The sequence below is a fragment of the Thalassophryne amazonica genome, chromosome 5 (assembly GCF_902500255.1).
Source record: "Thalassophryne amazonica chromosome 5, fThaAma1.1, whole genome shotgun sequence".
NCBI lineage: Eukaryota > Metazoa > Chordata > Actinopteri > Batrachoidiformes > Batrachoididae > Thalassophryne > Thalassophryne amazonica.
The window spans coordinates 16,882,584-16,908,757 of record NC_047107.1 but is presented as its reverse complement, the minus strand read 5'-3'; the positions used below and the strand labels follow the sequence as shown (position 1 = coordinate 16,908,757).

General features: G+C 43.2%; 1 protein-coding gene across 1 annotated transcript; it reads left to right on the top strand.

Moving 5' to 3' along the window:
- The first annotated feature begins 5,017 nt into the window (after positions 1 to 5,017).
- LOC117510136 (cell cycle checkpoint protein RAD17-like) lies at positions 5,018 to 14,125 on the top strand. The gene is made up of 3 exons (XM_034169749.1): positions 5,018 to 5,074; positions 8,321 to 8,378; positions 13,575 to 14,125. The coding sequence occupies exons 1-3, from the start codon at positions 5,056 to 5,058 to the stop codon at positions 13,756 to 13,758; spliced, it is 261 nt and encodes an 86-aa protein (XP_034025640.1). The 5' UTR covers positions 5,018 to 5,055; the 3' UTR covers positions 13,759 to 14,125.
- The last annotated feature ends 12,049 nt before the right edge of the window (positions 14,126 to 26,174 follow it).

The following is a 26,174-nucleotide window of genomic DNA, read 5'->3' as shown; positions in this document are numbered from 1 at the left end:
AATCTTGCCAAAATGTCTTGTATTAAGCATATATTATATATATATATATATATATATATATATATTTTTTTTTTTTTTTTTTTTTTTCCTGATTCCTTATAGTGTTTCTTAAAGCCAGAAAGTTGCCATTTGAAATGACTTTAGTTTTGTGTCATGTCTGTGATCTGCTTTTTTTCTACAAAATTAAACAGAATGAACATCCTCTGAGGCTGATGATTCCATAATTATTGCCATGGGTTGTAGAGTTGTCATGTTGTTATGTACCTCTGTGGCGTGATGCCCATATAGAGTTGTCATTTTTGTTTTGTACCTCTGTGGAGTGATGCCCATATAGTTATGTTGTTATGTACCTCTGTGGGGTGACGCCCATATAGAGTTATGTTGTTATGTACCTCTGTGGGGTGACGCCCATATAGGGGTTGTAGAGTTGTCATGTTGTTATGTACCTCTGTGGCGTGATGCCCATATAGACTTATGTTTTTATGTACCTCTGTGGTGTGATGCCCATATAGAGTTGTCATTTTTGTTTTGTACCTCTGTGGAGTGATGCCCATATAAGTTTTCCCCTCTCCAATCAACTTTCTAATCAAACTATGCTGTTCTTCTGAACAATGTCTTAAACGTCCCATTTTCCTCAGGCTTTCATTGTTCAACAGGTGCTGGCTTCATCCTTAAATAGACACCTGATTCACACCTGTTTGTTCCACAAAATTGACGAACTCACTGACTGAATGCCACACTACTTATTGTGACACCCCCTTTTCTACTTTTTTGTACTGATAGCTCAATTTCATAGCCTTAAGAGTGTGCATATCATGAATGCTTGGTCTTGTTGGATTTGTGAGAATCTACTGAATCTACTGCTGCCTTGTTTCCCATGTAACAATAAGAAATATACTCAAAACCTGGATTAATCTTTTTAGTCACATAGCCTACTATTATTCTGAACACTACCTGTATGATACCCCTGTTTGTGAAGGTGTTGTGACACGGACCCACAACAGGGGGGTGTTGATGAAGGGACATGGAATAGCCAAAAAGTAACAAAACGGCTGCAAAAAAGAGATCAGACTAATGCTTGAATTAAGGTTCAGCAGAGAATTAATTACCTGTATGGTAGAAGATTGTCTCGGCGAGGAGGTGGAGTTGCAGTCCAGCCTTATAATGGTGTTGATAGATGACATCTGTCCCCATCCAGCGGCTCCGACGCCCTCATCGTGCTTGGAGCCCGCACTCCAAGCAGGGCGCCATCTGGTGGGTGGTTGGCCAGCAGTACCTCCTCTTCAGCAGCCCACACACAGGACCCCCCCCTCAACTGGCGCCTCCAGGTTTGTCCGGTGCCGGGTGTAGAAGTCGGCCAGGAGGGGCCGGGTCCAGGATGAAGCGCCTCTTCACCCAGGAGCGTTCCTCTGGGCCATACCCCTCCCAGTCCACCAGATACTGGAAGCCCCGACCCTGCGACGGACGTCCAGAAGCCGACGCAACGGTCCACGCCGGCTCCCCGTCGATGATCCGGAGGCAGGTCCGGGCTGCACCGAAACTGGTGCAGTCGCGAACCGGCGTTTCAACTCCCTAAACGTGGCTGTCGCACCGATCCGACCAGGTGAAGGGGACTTTTGTGGAGGTCAGGGCTGTCAGGGGGCTAGCTACCTGACTGTATAGCCCTTAATGACCTCCTGTAGAACGTTTGCAAAACCGAGGAACTGTTGCAGCTTCCTCCGGCTATTGTTGGGCTGGGGCCAATCTCTCACCGCCGCAACCTTGGCCGGATCAGGGGCGACGGAGTTAGAGGAGATGATGAACCCAGGAAGGACAAAGAAGTGCGGTGGGAACTCGCACTTCTCGCCCTTCACAAACAGCCGGTTCTCCAACAACTCTGTAGGACTGACGTACATGCTGGACATGAGTCTCAGGGTCCGGAGAAAAGATGAGTATGTCATCTAGATACACGAAGACAAACCGATGCAGGAAGTCCCGCAAGACGTCATTAACCAATGCTTGAAACATCGCGGGGGCGTTTGTGAGGCCGAACGGCATGACCAGGTACTCAAAATGACCTAATGGGGTGTTAAATGCCGTCTTCCACTCGTCTCCCTTCCGGATCCGAACCAGGTGGTACGCATTCCTAAGATCAAGTTTAGTAAATATTTGGGCTCCATGCAGGGGCGTGAACACCGAATCCAACAGAGGTAAAGGGTATCGGTTTGCGAACCATGATCTCGATCAGCCCTCTGTAATCGATGCATGGACGGAGTCCGCCGTCTTTCTTACCCACAAAAAAAGAAACCCGCGCCCATCGGGGAGGTGGAGTTCCGAATCAACCCGGCAGCTAAGGAGTCTCCCGGATGTAGGTCTCCATTGATTTGCGTTCCGGACGTGAGAGGTTGTACAGCCTGCTGGACGGATACTCAGCGCCCGGGCGCAATCGTACAGTCGGTGCGGGGGAAGGGCGAGTGCCAGATCTTTGCTGAAGACGTCAGCATCATGGTACTCACTCGGCACCGCCGTCAGATTGGAGGGGACTTTGACCTCCTCTTTAGCTGTCTCACCGGGTGGAACCGAGGATCCTAAACACACCCGGTGGCAGGTCTCGCTCCACTGCGTCACAACCCCAGACGGCCAATCAATCCGGGGATTGTGTTTCAACACCCAAGGAAAACCCAAAATCACTCGGGAGGTAGAAGGTGTTACATAAAACACAATCTCCTCCCTGTGATTCCCAGACACCACCAAAGTCACTGGCTGTGTCTCGTGTGTGATTAATGGAAGAAGAGTGCCATCTAGTGCCCGTACCTTCACAGGGGAAGGCAGAGCCACCAGAGGGAGCCCTACTTCCTTTGCCCATCTGCTGTCCAGCAGATTCCCTTCCGACCCCGTGTCTACAAGTGCTGGGGCGTGAAGGGTTAAATCCTCACTAAGGATTGTGACGGGATTCGTGCTGATTTTCGGGGTTCCCCCGCGTGCGTGTTATGGCCCACCCTTAGCCCAGTTTTCTAAGGACGGGCGTTGTAGTTTGACCGTTTGGGACAGTTCCTCTGTATGTGACCACTAGATCCACAGAAAAAAACACTCCCCGCGGCCCAGCCTCCTTTGTCTGCCATTTGATTTAATTTTGGCCCTGCTCGTGTCCATAGCTTCGTCAGCAGGGGGAGCTGTAGCCACACGGGGCCCTCTGGTTGTGGAGCGTGGGGACGACGGCACCCTTTCGGACCCGGAAGGAAGAGGGACGGCCCGTGCCTGGTCACGCCCCCCGCCCTGCTCCCGACGGTGTTCCCTCTAAACGGTTGTCTAAGCGTATAACCAGGTCGACAAGCCCGTCAAAATCCCGCGGTTCCTCCTTAGCCAGCAGATGCTCCTTCAGGACCGGAGACAGTCCGGTTATGAAGGCGGCGCGAAGCGCAACGGTATTCCAGCCGGACCTCGCAGCCGCGATGCGGGAAGTCGACTGCATACTCGGCTGCACTCCGGCGCCCCTGTCGCATTGACAGTAGCACGCTCGAAGCGGTCTCGCCTCTGTTGGGGTGATCAAAAACTTGTTTGAACTCCCTTACAAACCCAGCGTATGACGTTAGGAGCCGTGAGTTCTGCTCCCAGAGCGGCCATAGCCCAGGCGCATGCCTCTCCTCGGAGCAAATTAACAACAATAAGCCACCCGGCTAGTGTCTGACGCGTACATGACGGGACGCTGTGAAAAGACGAGCGAGCACTGCATTAGGAAGTCCGCGCACGTCTCGACACAACCTCCGTACGGCTTCCGGAGGGCTTATGTATGCTTCAGGGGACGGTAGGGGGGGTCGTTGAACGACCAGTGGAACGTCTGTGTCTGACAAGGGACCAGCAGGAGGAGGTGCTGCAGTAGCGCCTTGGTCGCGCGCCTCCACCCTGGCGGTGAGAGCCTCCATCCTCCGATTGAGGATAACGTTCTGCTCGTTACCAGATCCAACCGAGCAGTGAAAGCGGTTAGTATTTGCTGCAGCTCCCCTAACATGCCTCCTGCTGGCGCCTGTGCACCTCGCTCTTCCATTGGCCGGTCAGGCTCGAGTTGACGCCCCTCGGGATCCATGACGCTGGCCGAGAAATCCTGTTGTGAAGGTGTCGTGACACGGACCCACAACAGGGGGCGTTAATGAAGGGACAATGAAATAGCCAAAAAGTAACAATTTAATGTTGTGAAGGTGCACAACGTAGTACAGCTGAGTACAAATAGGCGGAATATCAATTTGACACCAGGTGACGTGTGGCAGGCTCGAAGATAGGAGACGTCCGGTGCGAGAAGAGCCGGATCCCACACAGCTTCCACCACCAACGGATCTGAAGAACACCGGAGCCGCCAAGCCCTGCGCCCCAGGTGGCCACTGTCTTCAGCAGTCAGACCCGGTACTGCTGGTAGAGAACAGAAACAGTTCTTGGATGAGTGTGAGTTCGGACACTCAGTAATCCCACAGTCTGTATACAGTTAGGAGGGAGAACCTCCACCTCCAATCACACACTCGGTGCAGCTCCCGAGATAACCGCTTATCTGGGTGGGGTGGGAGGCGAAGCCGTCGCAGTCCACACCTAACGACAACTCAGCAGACAGGGTATCCGTCCCAGGAAAACAGCTGCAAAAAGAGATCAGACTAATGCTTGAATTAAGGTTCAGCAGAGAATTAATTACCTGTATGGTAGAAGATTTCTCGGCGAGGAGGTGGAGTTGCAGTCCGGCCTTTATAGTGGTGGTGATGGGTGACAGCTGGTGTTGATAGATGACAGCTGTCACCTCCAGCGGCTCCGATGCCCTCTGAGCTTGGAGCTCGCACTCCAAGCAGGGCGCCATCTGGTGGTGGTGGGCCAGCAGTACCTCCTCTTCAGCGGTCCACACAACAACCTCTGTGGAATGATGCCCTATAGAGTGGTCTTGTTGTTATGTACCTCTGTGAAGTGGTGGCCCATATTTGTTTGGTTTTTTCAGCACCGTGAGAACTGCCTGGCCGCACAGAACCTTTTCTCCAGTTTCTGTCTTCTCGCCGCTCAGCCTCCAGACTGAATTGGTACCCTACCTGGACAAAGCTCAGCATGCCCATGAGGAACCAAGGTCTCACACACACACACACACCACAAGGGCACATTTAGAACTAGAAATTGGGGGGGACAAAGTGCGAGGCCCCAGGGCTGAAGCCCATAGGCCGGGGTCTGGTGGCCGCTTTAGGCCCCCAGAAGCCAACAGTTTCTAGATAAGCTCAGATGCATTCTGAGCAGCCAGAACAGTATTTTATGTTTTGAGAAGACCATAGTGGACACCATTTGACTTATGCAATTTTAAACTGTGAATATAAGTATTTATTCTGAGAATAGCCAGCATTGATTTTATTAACATCCTGGTGTAATAAGGTATCACCACATGTGTAGACCTCAAAAGAAGATATGTTGAGTTTTCATTAAAACAACTGCATGTGGTAAAATGTATTCATAAATAGAAAGAACAGCTCTTAATAATTATTAACTATCGCATACTGTATTTTTTTTCTCAAGATTTGTTTTTGCATAGTTTGAAGAAACAAACAGATCATAAGTTTAGGATAAATTACTTATCATGAATTTAATTTCGAAGTGGCACTAATGACAACACTCATACTGAACATAATTTTGCATAGACTGATTTTGGAGATCAAGCAATAATTGCAGATGGGCTTTCTGAGGTCCAGATAGCTTTTCTGATTTCCTTTCTAACTTTCAGAATTTAGTAAATTAGCATATGGTTAATTGATACTTATGTGTAGACACTAGTCCCTAGAGGCAACTATTTTGGTTTCAATCTGGGCAAATGCAGTCCCAGAAAATTCTGAATGTGACAGACAAGAAACAGGTGTTGTAAACAAGTCAATGCTGCTAAAAATACAAACTTGCAGAAACAAAGATACTATTCTGACATGGTTTTGCACATAGACTGACATAGCATGTTTCAAGTACACAACTATATGTCAGAAGGTGGGTGGGACATACATATTCTGTCCCCCCTGGTTGAAAAGGTGGGGCGGACATGTCCTCCTATCCCCCACCAAATTGCGCCCAATGCGCGCACTCACGCACACACACACAAAACACAGTGACTCTTACATTTACTTTGACTTCTTTTTTTTATTACAGACGGTATGAAACATAGCTGTAATTCTTAAAAGGTTAAAGTGATATTTTGTTCAGCCCCTTGGCTTAAAGATGAAAATCTACACAACCAGAACATGTTGATTTTCATTTCAATCCATTGTGGTGGTGAAAAGTAAAAAATATTAAGTCCTTATTGTCCCTGAGGTCTGTCGGGCCGGTGCTTATCCTTGGCTTCTCGTTGGTTGTGATGCCAGCCCATTGCAGGTTAATTCCCCCAGCCCAGGTTGGTACCTGTTTTATCGGTGGGTGGACTGAGACAATGCAGTTTAATTGCTTGTACTCAGTTTTATGTCAACTATTTTTGTGTTATATTCCATTATTAATTCTACCCTTTAAATATGATTTTTTTGTACTATTAATTTTTTATTAAACCATAAGTCACTTTCATCACATATCAGTATTGTGCTATTTCAAAGTAGACCCATCTTCAGTGCTCTTACTGAGGGGAAGGAGGTTGCCAAAATGTCACGATACATGACCCCATCCATCCTCCCTTCAATACGTGCAGTCGTCCTGTCCCCTTTGCAACAATGATCACACCAATGTTTCACAGTTGGGATGGCATTCTTGGGGTTGTTCACATCCTTTAAACACGGCAAGTGGAGTTGATACCAAAAAGCTCTATTTTGGTCTCATCTGACCACATGAACTTCTCCTATGTTGCTCAGTTATCAAATACGTATTTGTCTCACTGTACCTTGAAAGTGTCATCTCTGATTTCACTTCCATTGTGTTCACACACAGAGCCATGCAGTAGAACTCCACCGTGTGGCTGCTTTGTTGTCTCCACAGGAAAAAGATGTTCCTTTCCAGCCTTCTTTGGACGTCTCTCGGTAGCTTAACTTATCTTAGTCATCATTTTAGCGCAGCTTGGCCGATAACACAAAACATCTGGAAGCTGACCCACATCACGGTTCTCCTGTTAACAGCGATCACTTGTTTTATGACTGTCTGACTCTTGATCACAGAAGCGGATTTGTCAGCGAGACTCCCGCATGTAGCATCTTATCTTACCTAGCTTAGCGCAACACCACAGCACAAACCATAAACATGGTAGATTCCATTGTTCGGCAGAGGCAACACGGTTTGTTAGAGTTCACAAAGGGAAGGATAAAGTCTGTGGTTAGATCCGTTTACAACCATTCTCACACTGTGGTCGGCTTCACTTCTGCTCTATTCCAGAGGGACTCCTTAAAAAAACATCTTGCTCACCCTCCACAAAATATTATCTTTGGCGCTTTGCTTGATCAAAATTTTTCAGAAACTGTAAGGCACATCCACGTGGACATCATTTGAGAAATTCAGACGGTTTTCGGTGAAAATTTTAACAGCTGATGAGAGATTAAGGAGTGTTACTATCGCTTTAAGGACAGCCCACGGCGCCGAGCTGAAAACTTCCAAATTTAAGCCTCTGTTGACCCAGGACGTCGTGAGAGAACAGAGAAAGTTTCAGAAAGAGGTCGGGATCAGCAGTTTATCCGGACATTCCACTGTTAAAGGAGATTTTTTCTAATGAAAGACGTGCGGACGGATTCGCGCATCGAAGTGTTTTCAACATCCAAGGTTTGGCAGAAAATGATTAATCCACTACAAAATATAGTCCCAGCACACAGAGCAGGTGCAGTTGTGTGCGCAAGAGGAGGTGCCGCTCCAAAATAGCCTCTCAGGTCCTGCGAAGGTGCCAGGCACACAGATAATGGACTTTTTGCAGACTCGTAAAAAAGCACCACGCAAATGCCTCTAAGCCGTCGCAGTAACTCGAACACAAACTGCGCCACACTGTTGTTGCTAAATTTTGAACATCTTGAAACTAGCGCCACGCTCAGAGAGGAGCCTCGTTAACTGAAGATATTGCTCTAAGAGCCACTCTGAGCCACTATAATGTCACGATAGCTCATGAAACAAAACAAAAAAACAGGGTGCGTGGCTCCTTCTTCACTCCTTCACTCGGTGGGACCGAGGCTTAACTAAGCAGGTGATGAACGAGTTTGAGGTGTTGGGTAGAAATGAGACATCGTCCACCTTTAAGACGTGACACCATCATATGAAAGGCTTTTTGACCACAGAGGATGTGTTGATTTGGTGCAGTCAGATCAATGTCTGCAGGATGTGCTTGTTTTCTTAGTTTGTCATGTTATGAAGAGACGTTAATGTTGGTGATCCTCTCTGTCTGCAGCTCAGATAGCCTTCATCCAGGATGTGAGCCAGCTGTCATTCAGGAGGTTTCCTGCCAGGTACAGTACATTTTCTATCACATTGAATCTTCTTTTTCAGATCTTCCATCTCATCTCATCCTGTCCTGTGGATCTTCTGTTAGACTACAGCATACATACATGTCACTGAAGGAAATGTGTCCTAGGTACTGCTAGTCAAAAGTCATCTCATTTTTAGGTTTATACTACAAATAGATTTCCCTGCAAAAGGGGTAAAAATAAAATGTGGGTGGGGGGCACAGCCAATTTTTCTTGCCAACTCTCAGCAGCAGTTATATAGCTTTCAATTTATGGATGAATTCTGTTTTTTAAGCCAAAAAAAAAAAATCCTTTCTGACTCCCCTGCCTGACATACCTGGCCTCTGTTGAAATAAAAGGAATGTGGATTTGAAAGTATCCTGTTATGATATACTTTTAATGCAGAAATAATGATCCTAAGTCTCACATAAAAGCGCCTGACATCTGTGGTTTTTGTGACTCTGTGTGTGTTGTGTGTGTGTGTGTGTGTGTGTGTGTGTGTGTGTGTGTGTGTGTGTGTGTGTGTGTGTGTGTGTGTTGTGTGTGTGTGTGTGTGTGTGTGTGTGTCCGTCCGTCCGTCCGTCCGTCCATCCGTAGCAGTTCGCATGGTCTTCTGTGTGCATAAGCTGCTGCCTCACTTAATGGAAAAACTGAAATACCTGCTTCTTAAACATGATCCAGTATGTAAATGAACTGGAAAACAAGTTATATTGGTACAGATAATTGCATTAAAAAGCTCACACTTGAGCCATTCTCTCTTGTTAACGTTAGCATTACCATGGCACTGTGTAAAAGATGACACTCATGTTCAACACCGTGAATGATTAAATCCATCACGAATCACTGGTTTAAGGTGCTCGCCCACGTTGGTCACATCGTAAGCCACAGTTTGAAAATAAACATTGCACTTATACAGTAGTGTTCAGAATAATAGTAGTGCTATGTGACTAAAAAGATTAATCCAGGTTTTGAGTATATTTCTTATTGCTACATGGGAAACAAGTCAGTAGATTCTCACAAATCCAACAAGACCAAGCATTCATGATATGCACACTCTTAAGGCTATGAAATTGGGCTATTAGTAAAAAAAAAAAGTAGAAAAGGGTGTGTTCACAATAGTAGTAGCATCTGCTGTTGATGCTACAAACTCAAAACTATTATTATGTGCCGACGCGGGTTGAGGAGCGGACCTGCGTCTGACTGAAACCCAGCGCTAAATAACCAGAAAGCGGTTCCAAAAACAAAACATTTATTTCCCTTTCGTGCAATAATTGTGTACAACATAAAAATGCATTTGTCTGGCGGAGTGAAGGACGGCGCGCTCTCCAGCGCCCAAAGGTATCGAAGCCCGGCGCTTCTGGACTCAAGTTCACCGCCAAACACCCCCCAGGTGGACAAGACAAACTGACTCTGTGAAGGATAGAAGAGGTGAGGTAAGTCAACAGCTACAACTAATATCCTTCAAAGGCACACACTATCAGCAACACATTCAGGTCTGAATTTAAGCTTTATGTAAATGAGCAGCTTCTCACAACAGGTGGAGGATCATCAGTCCGCACGCCACAGCCGTGAGAAGCGAGCTGCACAATTCTCATCAATGTTCAAATATACTGCGTAACGAAATACCAAATTACTATTAACACTTATTCAGACAATTAATCACCTCTGATGTGTGCTGACAACATGTGTCCCTCACCCGTCCTCCTTCACAGGCACGATGTGTCAAACCCAGGCGCGGTCCTCAGCGTCTCACAAACGAACGTCACAAGGTCGAGTTCCCCGGCATTCTGCTTGAATCACTCATGGCTTAAATGCAGAACGCCATCTCATTATCTGCTTCAGCTGAAAGTCTTTAAGTTTACACGTGAGCATCATCCACAGGTGCTGCAAATCATGCTGATGAGGGTGAAGGATTCTTCTGTCAGCACCTTCTCCACAGACAAAAACCAGTTTGCATACCACCTGGAGAGCAAAGAAAAGAAAACAACACAAAAACATCCAGCCAAACCCCCCAACACACAACAATTATGTTCAAACTGCTTTTTTTTAGCAATCCTGTGAATCACTAACTAGTATTTAGTTGTATAACCACAGTTTTCATGATTTCTTTACATCTGCGAGGCATTAATTTTGTTGGTTTGGAACCAAGATTTTGCTTGTTTACTAGTGTGCTTGGGGTCATTGTCTTGTTGAAACACCCATTTCAAGGGCATGTCCTCTTCAGCATAAGGCAACATTACCTCTTCAAGTATTTTGACATATCCAAACTGATCCATGATACCTGGTATGCGATACACATTATGCATAGATTCAGGTCATTCTGTTGTGGATTTAATACAGCAAGTTATTATGTATAAGGCTGTGTTATTTGTGTCTCCCCAAGTGTAATTTACAGGTGTTCAAAATCTAATTTAAAATTTTTGATTCACTGTGCCCTGGACACTAATTCACAGGGCACAGTGAATCAGTTTAGAATATAATGACAAAACACATGATTATGAAGATTTCTTCAAAGTTATTAAATATATTGTGATGCTAACAACAAACAACAAACTACAATCCAGCAAACCAGCTATGTAATGTGTAAGTGTCTTATATAGTGATATAAGTCCTTTAGAAACTATGATAAATACAACTGTCATAATTTCTGTTCAAACATGAAAAGAGTTGTTTATTTACACAAATAAAAGAAATAATTCATGGAAAAATAAATGTATAAGCTTCAACAAGTAATATTTGTCATCCACTTGATACTGGGGTTTCGTAAATCACTTTCTAGATTGATTCACTGTGCCCCGGGTGCATGTGACACACGAGTCATGTTATCAAATAGCTGATAGTCTGGAGAAGACATAACACATGCTCATCAGTTGGACGGGGTAGTGTTCGAACTAATAACAATTTTTTGGGCCACCTTTCCTCTGTTGTGAGAAATAAATACAAAGACACTGACATCCACAAAATTTACTTTGATGGGAAAAAAAAATTACTTCAGTTGCCATTTAGTTTTACCCTTAATGTATCCATAAACAAAACACTAATTAAAAAAGGGGATGTCTTTATGCATAAAAATATGGCATAACTGCTGCAAATATATGTAGTTTTGCAGATATAACTACTGATTTCACTGTGCCCCTTGATTCACCGTGCCCTGGTTTCCCCTACTTACCGTTACGTAAGGCGCATTCTTTGGCTCTCTTGTTCGACAGCACATTTGGTTTTAAGGTGGTAGAACACACAGCTAATATTACCTCTCTTTGCAGTCGCTGTCACCCAGCATATTTTGCAGCCAGGTTTTGTTGCGCCGGTCCTGGTCTGAGTCATTTAGCGTTGAGTATGTGCTGACACCGAGTCCTTATCTGGTATTTTTTTTACATTTGCACAGAGCAAAATTAAAGTCAGTCCATTGTACAGTATATGCTTGTCACTTCAACAGTTCGGTCATGAATTAAGGGAAAAAAACACCTTTAATCCAAGCTGCTTCTAAATGTTTATATTTATTTATTAATTATTTATTTTCAATTAAGCAAATAGATTTTTTCATGTCTCATCAATTCCACTTAGTGCAGAAATGTAAATGTAAGGCAAGGACACTCAGCTTAATAGTGACTGAATGATGTTTTAGTGGTTAGAAATACATTTATGTCTTTATTATTATTGTCTGCCAAGGGCATAATAAAATCATCTGTGTTTATTTATTCATTTGCCTGTCTGTCTGTTAGCAGGTTTACCTCAAAACTACTTCACAAATTCTCACCAAATTTGCACCACACATGCATATTATGCCATGGAAGATGTGGATCCGGATTTGGATTCTAGATGAAGTTTAATTTTAGAGCCTTTGAAGGATTACTTCAAAACTACTTCACAGATTCTAACCAAATTTGCACCACAGATAGATATTAGGGCATGGAATACTCCACTGAATTTTAGAGGTGATCCAGTGTCACCGACTGAATGCTCCCCCTAAAAATTGGTCCACTGGTCCACTTTTAAAACCTGCTCCATGGCTGTGGCTCTGTCATGAAGCAACAGCTGTCACAGCTCTTTGGTCCACTCGCTCCACGCTTATAAAATCAGGTAGAGACAACACACACACTTATTTGATGACTTAAAAATTCCTTGATCTTGTTATTTTTTTCCAAACAAAGCCTCATGGTTTTCAGTTTTGATGTGAGTCATCAACAAATGCTATCACAGTTGGCCAGTAATCAAAATCCCTACCCTAAGGCAAACTTACATAATTTATATTTTCAACAGTTTATACTGTCCACTCCTACCACAAAGTCAAGGTAAGTAAACCTTTCCTCACTGAAAAAGGCACCCGGTTGCTGTATTACACAGCCCGATCCAACATCCAGTCTATTCAAGAATTACATAGGGCACGAGCTGGAACTTCACACTGAAGAATGCCTGAAATCACTAAAGTTCTTGGTAAGGTTAGATCTTACTGGTGTGAAGCACCTTGAGGCAGGCAGCATTGTTGTGATTTGGCACTATACAAATAAATAAATTGAAATTAAAGCAAAGTCAAGATCGTGGCATCACTTGCCATGACTGCGATGGGAAGAAGGGGAGGTGATGGTCTAGTGGTTAAAGTATTGGCCTTGAGACCAGAGGATCCTCGGTTCAAATCCCAGCCTATACAGAAAATCACTAAGGGCCCTTGGGCAAGGTCCTTAATCCCCTTGTTGCTCCCAGTGTGTAGTGAGCACCTTGTATGGCGGTGAGAATGTGAGGCATTATTTGTAAAGCGCTTTGAGCGTCTGATGCAGATGGCTCTGTCAAATGCCTTGTTGCCAACTCTCAGTGCCATCACAGCACCAGTTTACCAGCTGCCTTTACATCCTTAAGGCGTGCACAGTGACTCCTGTGAGCCCTCAGAGATGAAACAACTCAGGTGACTCCAGTGCAATCCCTGGCAGCTTTCAGGATCTTGTCACAAAAGATTTCCCAATTTCCATTTAGGTCATGTGCCATGTTTGTGAGTCCTCCACATGGACTCACACAAGTGAGACTCCTTATGGAAGCTATGACGGTCCCTCTGTGGCCAAATTCACAAACTAACATGGTCTGTGACCACTGCACCACAGAGGACGTCCCTTTATGACATTTTATTAGCTACACCTGTGTCTGTCTGGCTGTACGTTGCTCTGCGTTTGTTTCCTTAATTATCCGTTTGTATTCTCATCCGTCCAGGTTAAAACTAGACGTGCTGATGGATAAAGACCCGGGCTTCCTGGAGGCAGACAGTGAGGATGATGACGATGCTGGTCAGGGGGGGACTGTGGATGGTCTGCCCACCAGTCAGCCCCAACCAGTCACAAACCAAGTCCAAAGGGATGAGGAGGAGATGCTGATTGAGGACTACATCAGTGACTGAGCTAGGGATGTCACTGAAACACAAAGCTTCAAGTTTAGGGATCATAGCAGCATTTTCTATTAAAGCCAGACCAAGTCGTGGTTTTTTTTCACATGTCTTTTTCCTCCTCTGGAGGGTTGCTGATGATCTTATTAGTTATTGTGTTTCATTTGCTGTGTCCTCTTTGAAGCTTTGGTAGAGAACTGTGAAAGCTGTGACTCCTGAAGTACATTCTCATTGACTTTCAACAGTATTTATTAAAGTGAGAATTCTTTCCTGTTTCTGAGCCTTCAGCTGATTAAATGCTGTTGTTTTTGTACAGTTTGCTGCAGTCATATTGATTGCTTATTTAACAGACATGTTGAAATAAAATGTGTGTTCCGCTGATGATGGGGCTGTTGCTGCACTTCCTGCTCCGCACCCTGTAATCCAATATTTACTTAACATCTGTTCCCTCTGGTGACGCCAGTGTAGTCTGCAACACTTCCACAATAACGTGCTTCAGCATTTTGAAAAAAAAAAGCTATTCAGGATTTAATTCCACTCCTCGCAGAGCTGCAGAGTCTTCCATTAACAAAAAGTTTGAATTGTTACATTCTTTGCAGGATTGTTCAAAAATTGTTTTTTCACCAGACAACACACACACATACACACACAGAGTAAAAATAGTGGATTTTTTCCAAATGTCCTAAATTTCTTTTCAGTGTTCTGTTGATTGAATCCAGTGTAATTTTCATTTTGGAGGATGACTTTATTTTGAAGTTATTGACCAGAAGCACTTTGTGTTATCACACATCGATGTTGGTGAGGGAGGTGCTGTGTGTGTGTGTGTGTGTGTGTGTGTGTGTGTGTGTGTGTGTGTGTGTGTGTGTGTGTGTGTGTGTGTGTGTGTGTGTGTGTGTGTGTGTGTGTGTGTGTGTGTGTGTGTGTGTGTGTGTGTGTGTGTGTGTGTGTGTGCGCAGGCGTGCAGGCGACAGACTAACAGTCTGCCTGTTATGAGGACGTGGCCTCGTTTCTTCAAACTTTCCGGTAAGAATTTGTTCTCAGTCATCTCAGACAGACATATTTTGGTTTAGTTGGCTTTTTGTCTACTGATGTTGTAAATGTTGTGGTGGTTCTGTAAACACACTGAACAGATATGTGCATAAATGATTGAACACATGTTCCTGAGTGACGAAAGCTGGTACTACAGCTGTTTGTTGTTTTTTGTGATTGACAACTCAAGTGTTAACGTTAAAACTAAAATTGTAACAAAAGTGCATGCTTGTGCACTTACAGTTGTATGTAAAAGTTTGGTCACCCCTGATGATTTCCATGATTTTCCTTTATAAATCACTCATTGTTTGGATCAGCAATTATAGTTAAATATATCATATAGCAGACAAACAAAGTGATATTTGAGAAGTGAAATGAAGTTTCTAGGATTTACAGAAAGTGTGCAATAATTCTTGAAACAAAATTAGACAGGTGCATAAATTTGGGCACCCCAACAGGAAAAATACATCAATATTTTAGTACAACCCCAATTCCAATGAAGCTGGGACAGTGGTATATTTACCTCTGTGTTACATCACCTTTCCTTCTAACAACACTCAGTAAGCATTTGGGAACTGAGGACACTAATTGTTGAGGTTTTGTAGGTGGAATTCTTTCCTATTCTCACTTGATGTACGACTTTATTTGTTCAACAGTCCGGGGTCTCTGTTGGTTTTTGTTGTATTCTTCATAATGCGCCACACATTTTTAATGGGCGACAGGTCTGAACTGCAGGCAGGCCAGCCTAGTACCCGCAGTCTTACTACAAAGCCACGCTGTTGTAACACGTGTATGTGAATGTGACTTGGCATTGTCTTGCTGAAATAAGCATGGACGTCCCTGAAAAAGACGTTGCTTGAATGGCAGCATGTGTCGCTCCAAAACCTGGATGTACCTTTCAGCATTGATGGTGCCATGACAGATGTGTAAGTTGCCCATGCCATGGGCACTAACACACCCCCATACCGTCACCAATGCTGGCTTTTCGCTTTGCGTTGTAGAGTTTTAACTTGCACTTGTAGATGTAGCGACGAACTGTGTTAACTGACAATGGTTTTCTGAAGTGTTCCTGAGCCCACGCGGTAAGATCCTTTACGCAGTGATGTCGGTTTTTAATGCGGTGCCGTCTGAGGGATCAAAGGTCAAGGGCATCCAGTGGTGGTTTTCGGCCCTGCTGTTTATGTGTAGAAAGTTCTTGTCAGGCCGGACCCAGAGCGGCTGGACCCACAATGCAAACTCCCAGACTAGGCTTTGGTGGAAGAGAAATCATGGTCTTTATTCCAGGCCTTGTTTCGGTACACATGTGGTCAGTAAGTGTAGCAGAAGTACCAAAATGATTAGGCAGAGAGGCACAAGCAAACACTAACATCTGGAATGAGGCAAGAGGCATGGCCGAAGAGTACAGAGCAGAATTCGGAACACAGCAAAACAAAACTCAGAACTGTGAAAGGCGCTGGAAAGTGTACTAAGACAACAATCTGGCAGGGAAGTGAAGGGCTGTGAGGTTTAAATGCAGGTGGACTAATCAGGATATGAGATGAGGAACAGATGGCATTAACAAGGTGCACCTGAGGAAACATCTAGAAAGGGGCACGGCTAGTGAACAAAGATTATAAATGGCGAGATTGTGAGGAGGGGAGTGCACAGAGTGGAGTGATGTAATAGACAAAGACACATGAACTGGTGCCAAGAGTGTGAGTGAAAGATACAAGGCAGGTGCAGTGAACACAATCAAACATGAGTGAGGGACGAAGACATGATGGCAGGTGCAGGGGTGTGGAGTGGAAACATGTCAATGAGGAAAAACCAGACAGAGCTAAAACGGGAATCGAGGGCAGAATATGATACAACAAACCAGGCATGCATGAGAACTGAGAGAAAATAAACACTAAGACAAAACTAAAACGGAACTGAGTAAGAAAACAAAGTGGCTAAACAAACTTTAAATAAAAGAGAGACCGCGATTAACACAACCTCAACCTGACACTATAGCACAACAGATAATATAACAAATGAGAAGAACAAAATAAAACACAAACTGGCTCAACAAAAATGAGAATGGAACTGGACAATGGCTAAAGTATAAAAGTGACAAAGAAACAAAGTGGCAAAGCAAAATAGAACATAGAATAAACACATGATGAAAATAAACAACTATAAATCAAAGCGGGAACAGAAGACGCGGCAAAGAAAGGGGCAAAAAAGTGATCAAAATCTTCTGATTATATTATGGACCGTAGATGATGGAATCCCTAAATTCCTTGCAATTGAACATTGAGAAACATTGTTCTTAAACTGTTGGACTATTTTTTCACACAGTTGTTCACAGAGTGGTGATCCTCTCCCCATCTTTGCTTGTGAATGGCTGAGCCTTTTGGGGATGCTCCTTTTATACCCAATCATGACACTCACAATTGGTGTTCCCAAATGCTTGAGTGTTGTTAGAAGCAAAGGTGACGTTACACAGTTGTAAACATACCACTGTCCCAGCTTTTTTGAAACGTGTTGCAGGCATTGTATTCAATTGAATATAGGTTGAAGAGGATTTGCAAATCATTGTATTCTGTTTTTATTTACATTTTACACAACATCCCACCTTCATTGGAATTGGGGTTGTAAATCCTCCTTTTGCAGAAATAATAGAAATAACTCTTCCTATAGCTTCCAATGAGAGTCTGGATTCTGGTTGAAGATATTTTGGACCATTCTTTACAAAACATCTCAGGTTTGTTGGTTTCGAGCATGGACAGCCTGCTTAAAATCACACCACAGATTTTAAATAATATTCAGATCTGGGGACTGAGCTGAGCATTCCAGAATGGCTGTTGTTCCTCTGCATGAATGCCTTAGGTAGTACATTTTGAGTAGTGTTTAGGATTGTTGTCTTGTTGAAAGATCCAGCCCCGACGCAACTTCAACTTCATTACTGATTCATGAACATTGTTCTCAAGAATCTGCTGATATTGACTGGAATCCACGTGACCCTCAACTTTAACAAGATTCTCAGTACCTGCACCGGCCACAGCATGATGGAACCACCTCCAAATTTGACTGTAGGTAGCAAGTGTTTTTCTTGGAATGCTGTGTGTTCTTTTTTCAGCCATGCACACACCCCTTATGTCCAAATAACTCAATTTTAGTTTCATCAGTCCACAGCACCTTATTCCAAAATGAAGCTGGCTTGTCCAAATGTGCTTTAGCATACTCAAGCGACTCTGTTTATGGCATGCACGCAGAAACGGCTTCCTCTGCATTACAGCATCATACAGCATCTCTTTGTGCAAAGTGCACTGTATAGTTGAATGATGCACAGAGACACTATGCAGCAAGATCATGTTGTAGGTCTTTGGAGCAGGTCTGTGGGTTGACTATGACTGCTCTCACCATCCTTTGCTTCAGCTTATCTAAGATTTTTCTTGGCCTGCCACTTTGGGCCTTCACTAATACTGTGCCTGCGGTCTTCCATTTCCTCACTATGTTCCTTACAGTGGAAACTGACAGCTGAAATCTCTGCGATAGCTTTTTATATCCTTCCCCTAAACCATGATGTTGAACAGTCTTTGTTTCCAGGTTATTAGAGAGTTGTTTAGAGGGTCCCATGTTGCCACTCTTTAGAAGAGATGCAAAGAGGAGAAACATTTGCAAATGGCCACCTTAAATTCCCTTTCTCATGATTGGATTCAAGGGTTAGTGAGCTTACCAAACCAATTTTGTGTTCCAGTAATTAGTGCTAAATGTATTCAAAGCAATAAAATGACAAGGGTGCCCAAATTTATGCACCTGCCTAATTTTGTTTAAATAATTATTGCACATTTTCTGCAAATACTGGAAACTTCATTTCACTTCTCAAATATCAGTGTGTCTGCTATTTGGTGTATTTAAGTGAAATTTCTGATCCAGACAACCAATGATTTACAAAGGAAAATCATGAAAATCATCAGGAGTTCCCAAACTTTTGCATACAACTGTCGCTACCTCCACTGGTGACATTGAATTGTTTTCATGTGTGTGGATCTAAAAAGTGCAGTACTTAGCCTAATTTGCATTGCTGAATGCAACCTTGAACTTGTGCAAGGTCTTCGTAATGTATAATCTGCAGTAGCATGTGTGATTGTGATTCATCAAGATTAAGTTCTTACATATATAGACTGATTTTTAGATAGTCAGCCAGAATTAAAAACAAAATGCACCCATTGTCGAATTTACCCAAGGTCTTTAATAATGCTGCAGTAAGTCGAGTAAAATTTTATAAAACTAAAATAATTAAAATGTAAATGCAAAAATCTAGTGCTCTTCAAAGGCAATTAAGGCCAAGAAAGTTTAAAAAATACCTCAAACTATGACTGTTAATCTTGTAAAAAGATAAGTGAATAAAAAAGGTATCAGAGTCCTGATGAAGACTGGTGAGTTGAAATGTGTTGGCAATTAGCCTTTTGTTCATTTTGTTAAAGTGTTTTGGTTGTTATTTTTTTAACTTTTAAATCGGAGTGCTTCTGAATTTTTTAGACTGGCCTTTTATTCATTTATCTTTTTACAAGCTGTATTGTCAGTGTTTTGGATATTTTTATTCAAGGTTTTAATGAGACAACCTTCTTTACAAGTGGATTTTGACTAATTGCAAATTAAATGATGCTAATTAGAAAAATTACTGCAGTTGCAATGTTGTGAACCAGTACTATGAAAATTAGCCAAACAAAAATCCTGACTGTAGTGATAATTTTCAGGTTGCCCAATCTGGCTACTAGACTACATACGGTTATGTAGTCTGCGGTTACGGTTGCAGATAGTGTTGTACTTGATATGAGTCCAGTCACTTACACGGACTCATCTCAAGTAAATATGTTCCAATGCTAAAATAACCTCAGCTGTGTGAGTATGTAATCAATGAAAGAGTGTGTAGAAAAAATGTGACCCTATTGACCCCTTAGGGCCCCTTCACATATTGTGCGAATTTGGTCGAATTGCGCGTTAAGTGCGCATGAAGCAGGAATCGTATGCAAACCGTGTAATTTTGTAGCTGTTTCCAACTCCTCGTACATCTGTTGCTACAACTATTTGCGCACACCAGCGGCTGAAAGACAGAGTGTGCGCTGTGCGAGCCCATTGAACCCTCTTGCAGCAGGTATCGGCCAAATTCCAGGTGACACGCATGAACATCTAACATCGCTTGCATGGCACTTAGAAAATATATGGCCATTCGCACTCTTGGCACAACAGTCTCCAGATAATCACTGTCCTACTCGCAGTGAAATTTGTCTCAGTGCCCCACGAGTGTGGCTTTGGTGTGTGCGCTGAACTGACAGGAGTTGTGGCAATTGATGTTTGCAAATTTATTAAAAATAAAAATAATAAAAAACCTAAGCAATCACATGTACATAAGTCATGGGTTAAATTTCCGTCATTTGGAAAATTTAACGTGTCATGCGTGTTTTGGGGCTGCACATTTCTGTCATTTTCATGAAAATAGCTTATTAAATATCACATATTACACTTTAGTCAGGCCTTTAAAATACACTCAACAAAAATATAAACGCAACACTTTTGGTTTTGCTCCCATTTTGTATGAGATGAACTCAAAAATCTAAAACTTATTCCACATACACAATATCACCATTTCCCTCAAATATTGTTCACAAACCAGTCTAAATCTGTGATAGTGAGCACTTCTCCTTTGCTGAGATAAGTCATACCAAGATGCTGATTAGACACCATGATTAGTGCACAGGTGTGCCTTAGACTGTCCACAATAAAAGGCCACTCTGAAAGGTGCAGTTTTGTTTTATTTGGGGGGGGGGAACCAGTCAGTATCTGGTGTGACCACCATTTGCCTCATGCAGTGCAACACATCTCCTTCGCATAGAGTTGAAGAGAACACCTCTCCAACGTGCCAGACGCCAGCGAATGTGAGCATTTGCCCACTCAAGTCGGTTACGACGACGAACTGGAGTCAGGTCGAGACCCCGATGAGGATGACGAGCATGCAGATGAGCTTCCCTGAGACGGTTTCTGACAGTTTGTGCAGAAATTCTTTGGTTATGCAAACCGATTGTTTCAGCAGCTGTCCGAGTGGCTGGTCTCAGACGATCTTGGAGGTGAACATGCTGGATGTGGAGGTCCTGGGCTGGTGTGGTTACACGTGGTCTGCGGTTGTGAGGCTGGTCGGATGTACTGCCAAATTCTCTGAAACGCCTTTGGAGACGGCTAATGGTAGAGACATGAACATTCAATACACGAGCAACAGCTCTGGTTGACATTCCTGCTGTCAGCATGCCAACTGCACGCTCCCTCAAATCTTGCGACATCTGTGGCATTGTGCTGTGTGATAAAACTGCACCTTTCAGAGTGGCCTTTTATTGTGGGCAGTCTAAGGCACACCTGTGCACTAATCATGGTGTCTAATCAGCATCTTGATATGGCACACCTGTGAGGTGGGATGGATTATCTCAGCAAAGGAGAAGTGCTCACTATCACAGATTTAGACTGGACAATATTTGAGGGAAATGGTGATATTGTGTATGTGGAAAAAGTTTTAGATCTTTGAGTTCATCTCATACAAAATGGGAGCAAAACCAAAAGTGTTGCGTTTATATTTTTGTTGAGTATACTTTTGTGGACTCTTGCTGTAATATGTTGTCAGTGGTTGAGATAGTTGCTATAGGCATCTAAAAATGCTCATAATGAGGTGAAACCTGATGGAAATCTCTGTGGGGTGTCGGTGACGTATGTACGAGGTCTGTCCATAAAGTATAGGTCCTTTTTATTTTTTTCAAAAACTATATGGATTTCATTCATATGTTTTTACGTCAGACATGCTTGAACCCTTGTGCGCATGCATGAGTTTTTCCACGCCTGTCGGTGACGTCATTTGCCTGTGAGCACTCCTTGTGGGAGGAGTCGTCCAGCCCCTCGTCGGAATTCCTTTGTCTGAGAAGTTGCTGAGAGACTGGCGCTTTGTTTGATCAAAATTTTTTCTAAACCTGTGAGACACATCGAAGTGGACATGGTTCGAAAAATTAAGCTGGTTTTCAGTGAAAATTTTAACGGCTGATGAGAGATTTTGAGGTGATACTGTTGCTTTAAGGACTTCCCACGGTGCGAGACGTCGCGCAGCGCTCTCAGGCGGCGTCATCAGCCTGTTTCAAGCTGAAAACCTCCACATTTCAGGCTCTATTGATCCAGGATGTCGTGAGAGAACAGAGAAGTTTCAGAAGAAGTCGGTTTCAGCATTTTATCCGGATATTCCACTGTTAAAGGAGATTTTTTTAATGAAAGACGTGCGGACGGGTCCGCGCGGCGGCTGCAACCTCTGTTGGAAGCCTTAAGGACAAGTTGGAACATGTCCAGCTGTTAAACAATTTCTCATATACTCACTCCACTGAAAGCCATCAAAAGCCGCCTGGATTTTACAAATGGTTATCAACACGGAGGTGTTTTTCCTGTGCCATCGCGCCGGCTGCGTCCCGGCGCGCGGACCCGTCCGCACGTCTTTCATTAAAAAAATCTCCTTTAACAGAGGAATATCCGGATAAAATGCTGAAACCGACTTCTTCTGAAACTTCTCTGTTCTCTCACCACGTTCTGGATCAATAGAGCCTGAAATGTGGAGGTTTTCAGCTTGAAACAGGCTGATGACGCCGCCTGAGAGCGCTGAGCGACGTCTCGCACCGTGGGAAGTCCTTAAAGCGACAGTATCACCTCAAAATCTCTCATCAGCCGTTAAAATTTTCACTGAAAACCAGCTTAATTTTTCGAACCATGTCCACTTCGATGTGTCTCACAGGTTTACAAAAAAATTTGATCAAACAAAGCGCCAGTCTCTCAGCAACTTCTCAGACAAAGGAATTCCGACGAGGGGCTGGACGACTCCTCCCACAAGGAGTGCTCACAGGTGAATGACGTCACCGACAGGCATGGAAAAACTCACGCATGCGCACGAGGGTTCAAGCATGTCTGACGTAAAAACATATGAATGAAATCCATATAGTTTTTGAAAAAAATAAAAAGGACCTATACTTTATGGACAGACCTCATATGTGCAAAATAAAACAAAACACTACTCCAGGTATCTTTTTGACAAGAATATAATATATAAGAATATAACATCATAACTTTATTACAAGCTTAAACGTTGATGTTGCATGATAAAGGCCTTTTAATAACTCACTTCAAGAAATAATGGCAAAACTCACAGTAAGTAAAATAAAAAACAAACAAACAACAACAACAAAAAAACTATTACTAAAATAATCGTTAGTTGCAGCCCAAGTTTGTTTTACGAGTGAGAGCATTTTACTGATTAAATGTGAATACACCAGTTTTGAATTTCTCAGTGCGCATGCGTTTTCAAAACGGGTTACAGTGTTACTTTGTGCACAGCAAAACAACGTTGTCAGTTGCTTTAGGCCCTAGTTTTGTATTTTATTGACTGTATAATCAGTGACACAGCACCCATTTGGTGCATTCACTGGATTAGAACAGATCAAAATACTACAGAAGACAAAGAATTTTTACTTGACAGTTTGAAGTGAGTTTTCTTTGTTTCAGTGGGCTTCATACCCATTAAAATTCACCAGAATATACAAAATTTAACTTGCTCTTTTAAAAAACTTGTGAGGGAAATCCCCCAGACCCCCCATAGTCAATACTGTGTTTTTACTTCACAGATTGAAGTGAGTTTTATTTGTTTTAGAGGGCTTCATACCTGTTAAAATTCACCAGAATACACGAAATTTGACTTGGTCTTTAAAAAAATGTTCTAGGGGAGCACCTCCAGACCGCCCAGAATCAAGACTACACCCCACCCCACCACCCTTTTATGTACCTTTATGTTCAAATTTTGCATTCTTTTTATGCTTTGGCTCTCTCTCTCCTTAGACGCTATTTAGAATAGATTTGTATGCTGTATAATGTATTTATTGAGGATAAAACAGTGTGTGCCCCCACTACGCTACATTGTAGGGAATTGCTGGCATTGATTTTTGCCAGGAAAAAATTTCAGTCAGGTGAAAATTTATTGCTTTAACCCATGACATAAGTATTCACAGCCTTTGCCATGAAGCTCAAAATTGAGCTCAGGTGCATCCTCTTCCCACTGATCATCCTTGAGATGTTTCTACAGTTTAATTGGAGTCCAACTGGAGTACATTCAGTTGATTGGACATGATTTGGAAACGCACACACCTGTCTACATATAAGGTCCCACAGTTGACAGTGCATGTCATTATACAAACCAAGTCTGAAGTCAGAAGAATTGTCCATACACCTCTGAGACAGGGTTGTCTCAAGGAACAAATCTGGGGAAGGGTCCAGAAACATTTCTACTGGTTTGAAGGTCCCAATGAGTATGATGGAAGATATTCAAATCCACCAGGGCTCTTCCTAGAGCTGGCCACCCATCTAAACTGAGCATTCGAGATAGAAGTACCTTAGTCAGGGAGGTGACCAAGAACCCAATGTTCACTCTGTCAGAGCTCCAGCATTCCTCTGTGGAGAGAGGAGAACCTTCCAGAAGGAAAACCATCTCTGCAGCAATCCACCAATCAGGCCTGTGTAGTAGAGTGGACAGACGAAAGCCACTCCTTAGTAAAATGCACATGGCAGCCCACCTGGAGTTTGCCAATAGGCACCTGAAGGACTCTCAGACCATGAGAAACAAAATTCGCTGGTGTCATGAGACAAAGATTGAACTTTCTGGTGTGAATGCCATGTGTCATGTTTGGAGGAAACCAGGCACCATCCCTGCAGTGAAGCATGGTTGCAGCATCATGCTGTCGGGATGTTTTTCAGCGGGAGGAACTGGGAGACTAGTCAGGATTGATGGTGAGATTAACACAGCAATGTACAGAGACATCCTGGATGAAGACCTGCTTCAGAACACTCTTGACCTCAGACTGGGGCGATGGTTTATCTTTCAGCAGGAGAATGACCCGAAGCAGACAGTCAAGATATCAAAGGATTGTCTTCAGGACAACTCTGTGAAGGTTCTTGAGTGGCCCAACCAACACCATCCTAAAGGACTCGTCCCATCCTGGCCAGTATCTTTTTGAACTACTGCCATTGGGCAGATGGTACAGAGCCATTAAAGGGTCCCTGCCATGCCATGACGTTTTTACATATTCTTGAAGAATAAAAAAAGCTTTTTCCACATGTTGTCTTTGTTTTTTTTTTTACCATAAAATTACACTGAACAGACACAGACATATCAGAAACGTCCTCATCTTCTTCAAAAACAATCGATATGTCACTTAAATCTTCGCTATAATCGCGCACTCTGCCTTCGCTGTCCGTGTCTGCCGTACAGGTAAACAGAGCCACGCCGCGACACATTTACTCGAATGACGTCACATCTGTCGCAGCGAAAAAGTAGGTCAACTCGGAGGCGGTAAATTCAAATTCTCAGATGGGTAACGAAACGTCTAAATCCTTGTTCAGTGTAATTTTATGGTAAAAAAACAAAGACAACATGTGGAAAAAGCTTTTTTTATTCATGTAAAAACATCATGGCGTGGCAGGGACCCCAAGTACAAATACATTGAAAAACTGTTTCTACCCAACCGCTGTTCGAGCTTGAACAGATGTCACTGAACCAAATAACCATCTCACATGCCACATTTGCAATGAGTGCAATATTTGTTTATGTGCAATATCCACTGCCACTGAAATATCCACAGTTTTGTACATACTTTCTCTTTTTTTAATATGCAGTCGCTTTTTTGCAACTATGTTCTTATATATTTTTTCTTTTTTAATTTGCGCTCTGTACATACCTCTTTCATTCGGTTAAATTTTGTCTTTATTTTCTTCTCCAGACCTTTCAAGTCTGCATGTGGTTTACTCAGGTTTGTATTTGCACTGAAAAGCTGCACCTTACCTTTCATTGTACGTTACAATGACAATAAAGAATCAGTATCTGTTACTTGAGGCTGTAATTGCTGTCAAAGGTGCATCAACAAAGTATTGAGCAAAGGCTGTGAATACTTCCGTACGTGTGAATTCTTAGTTTTTTATTTTTGATAAATTTGTAAACATTTCAAAAAACTTTTTTCATGTTGTCTTTATGGGGTATTGTGTGTAGAATTTTGAGGGGAAAAAGGAATTTACTCCATTTTGGAATGAGGCTGTAACATAACAAAATGTGGAAAGTGTTGTGAATACTTTTCGAATGCACAGATGGTAGACAGCAGCCTGTAACAGAGTTGTTTTGGTGGCTTCCCTCGCTAGTCTCCTTACATGGTTACACTGTTTTGACTGCTGCCTACTCCAGAGAGACTCATCATACTGTTTGCATTCAACAGAGTCGGAGACAAAACGTACCCGTTGAACACGAGAAGTCACTGGGAAGAAGTCGGAGATTTTGCACCTACTCCACACAGCATTTGTAGTACCTGTGTATAGGCTCTGTA

Excerpts from the sequence above, each read along its gene's own strand:
- LOC117510136 (XM_034169749.1), top strand. Across the intron at positions 8,379-13,574 it reads TTCAGGAGGTTTCCTGCCAG|GTTAAAACTAGACGTGCTGA; the intron begins GTACAGTACATT and ends TCATCCGTCCAG.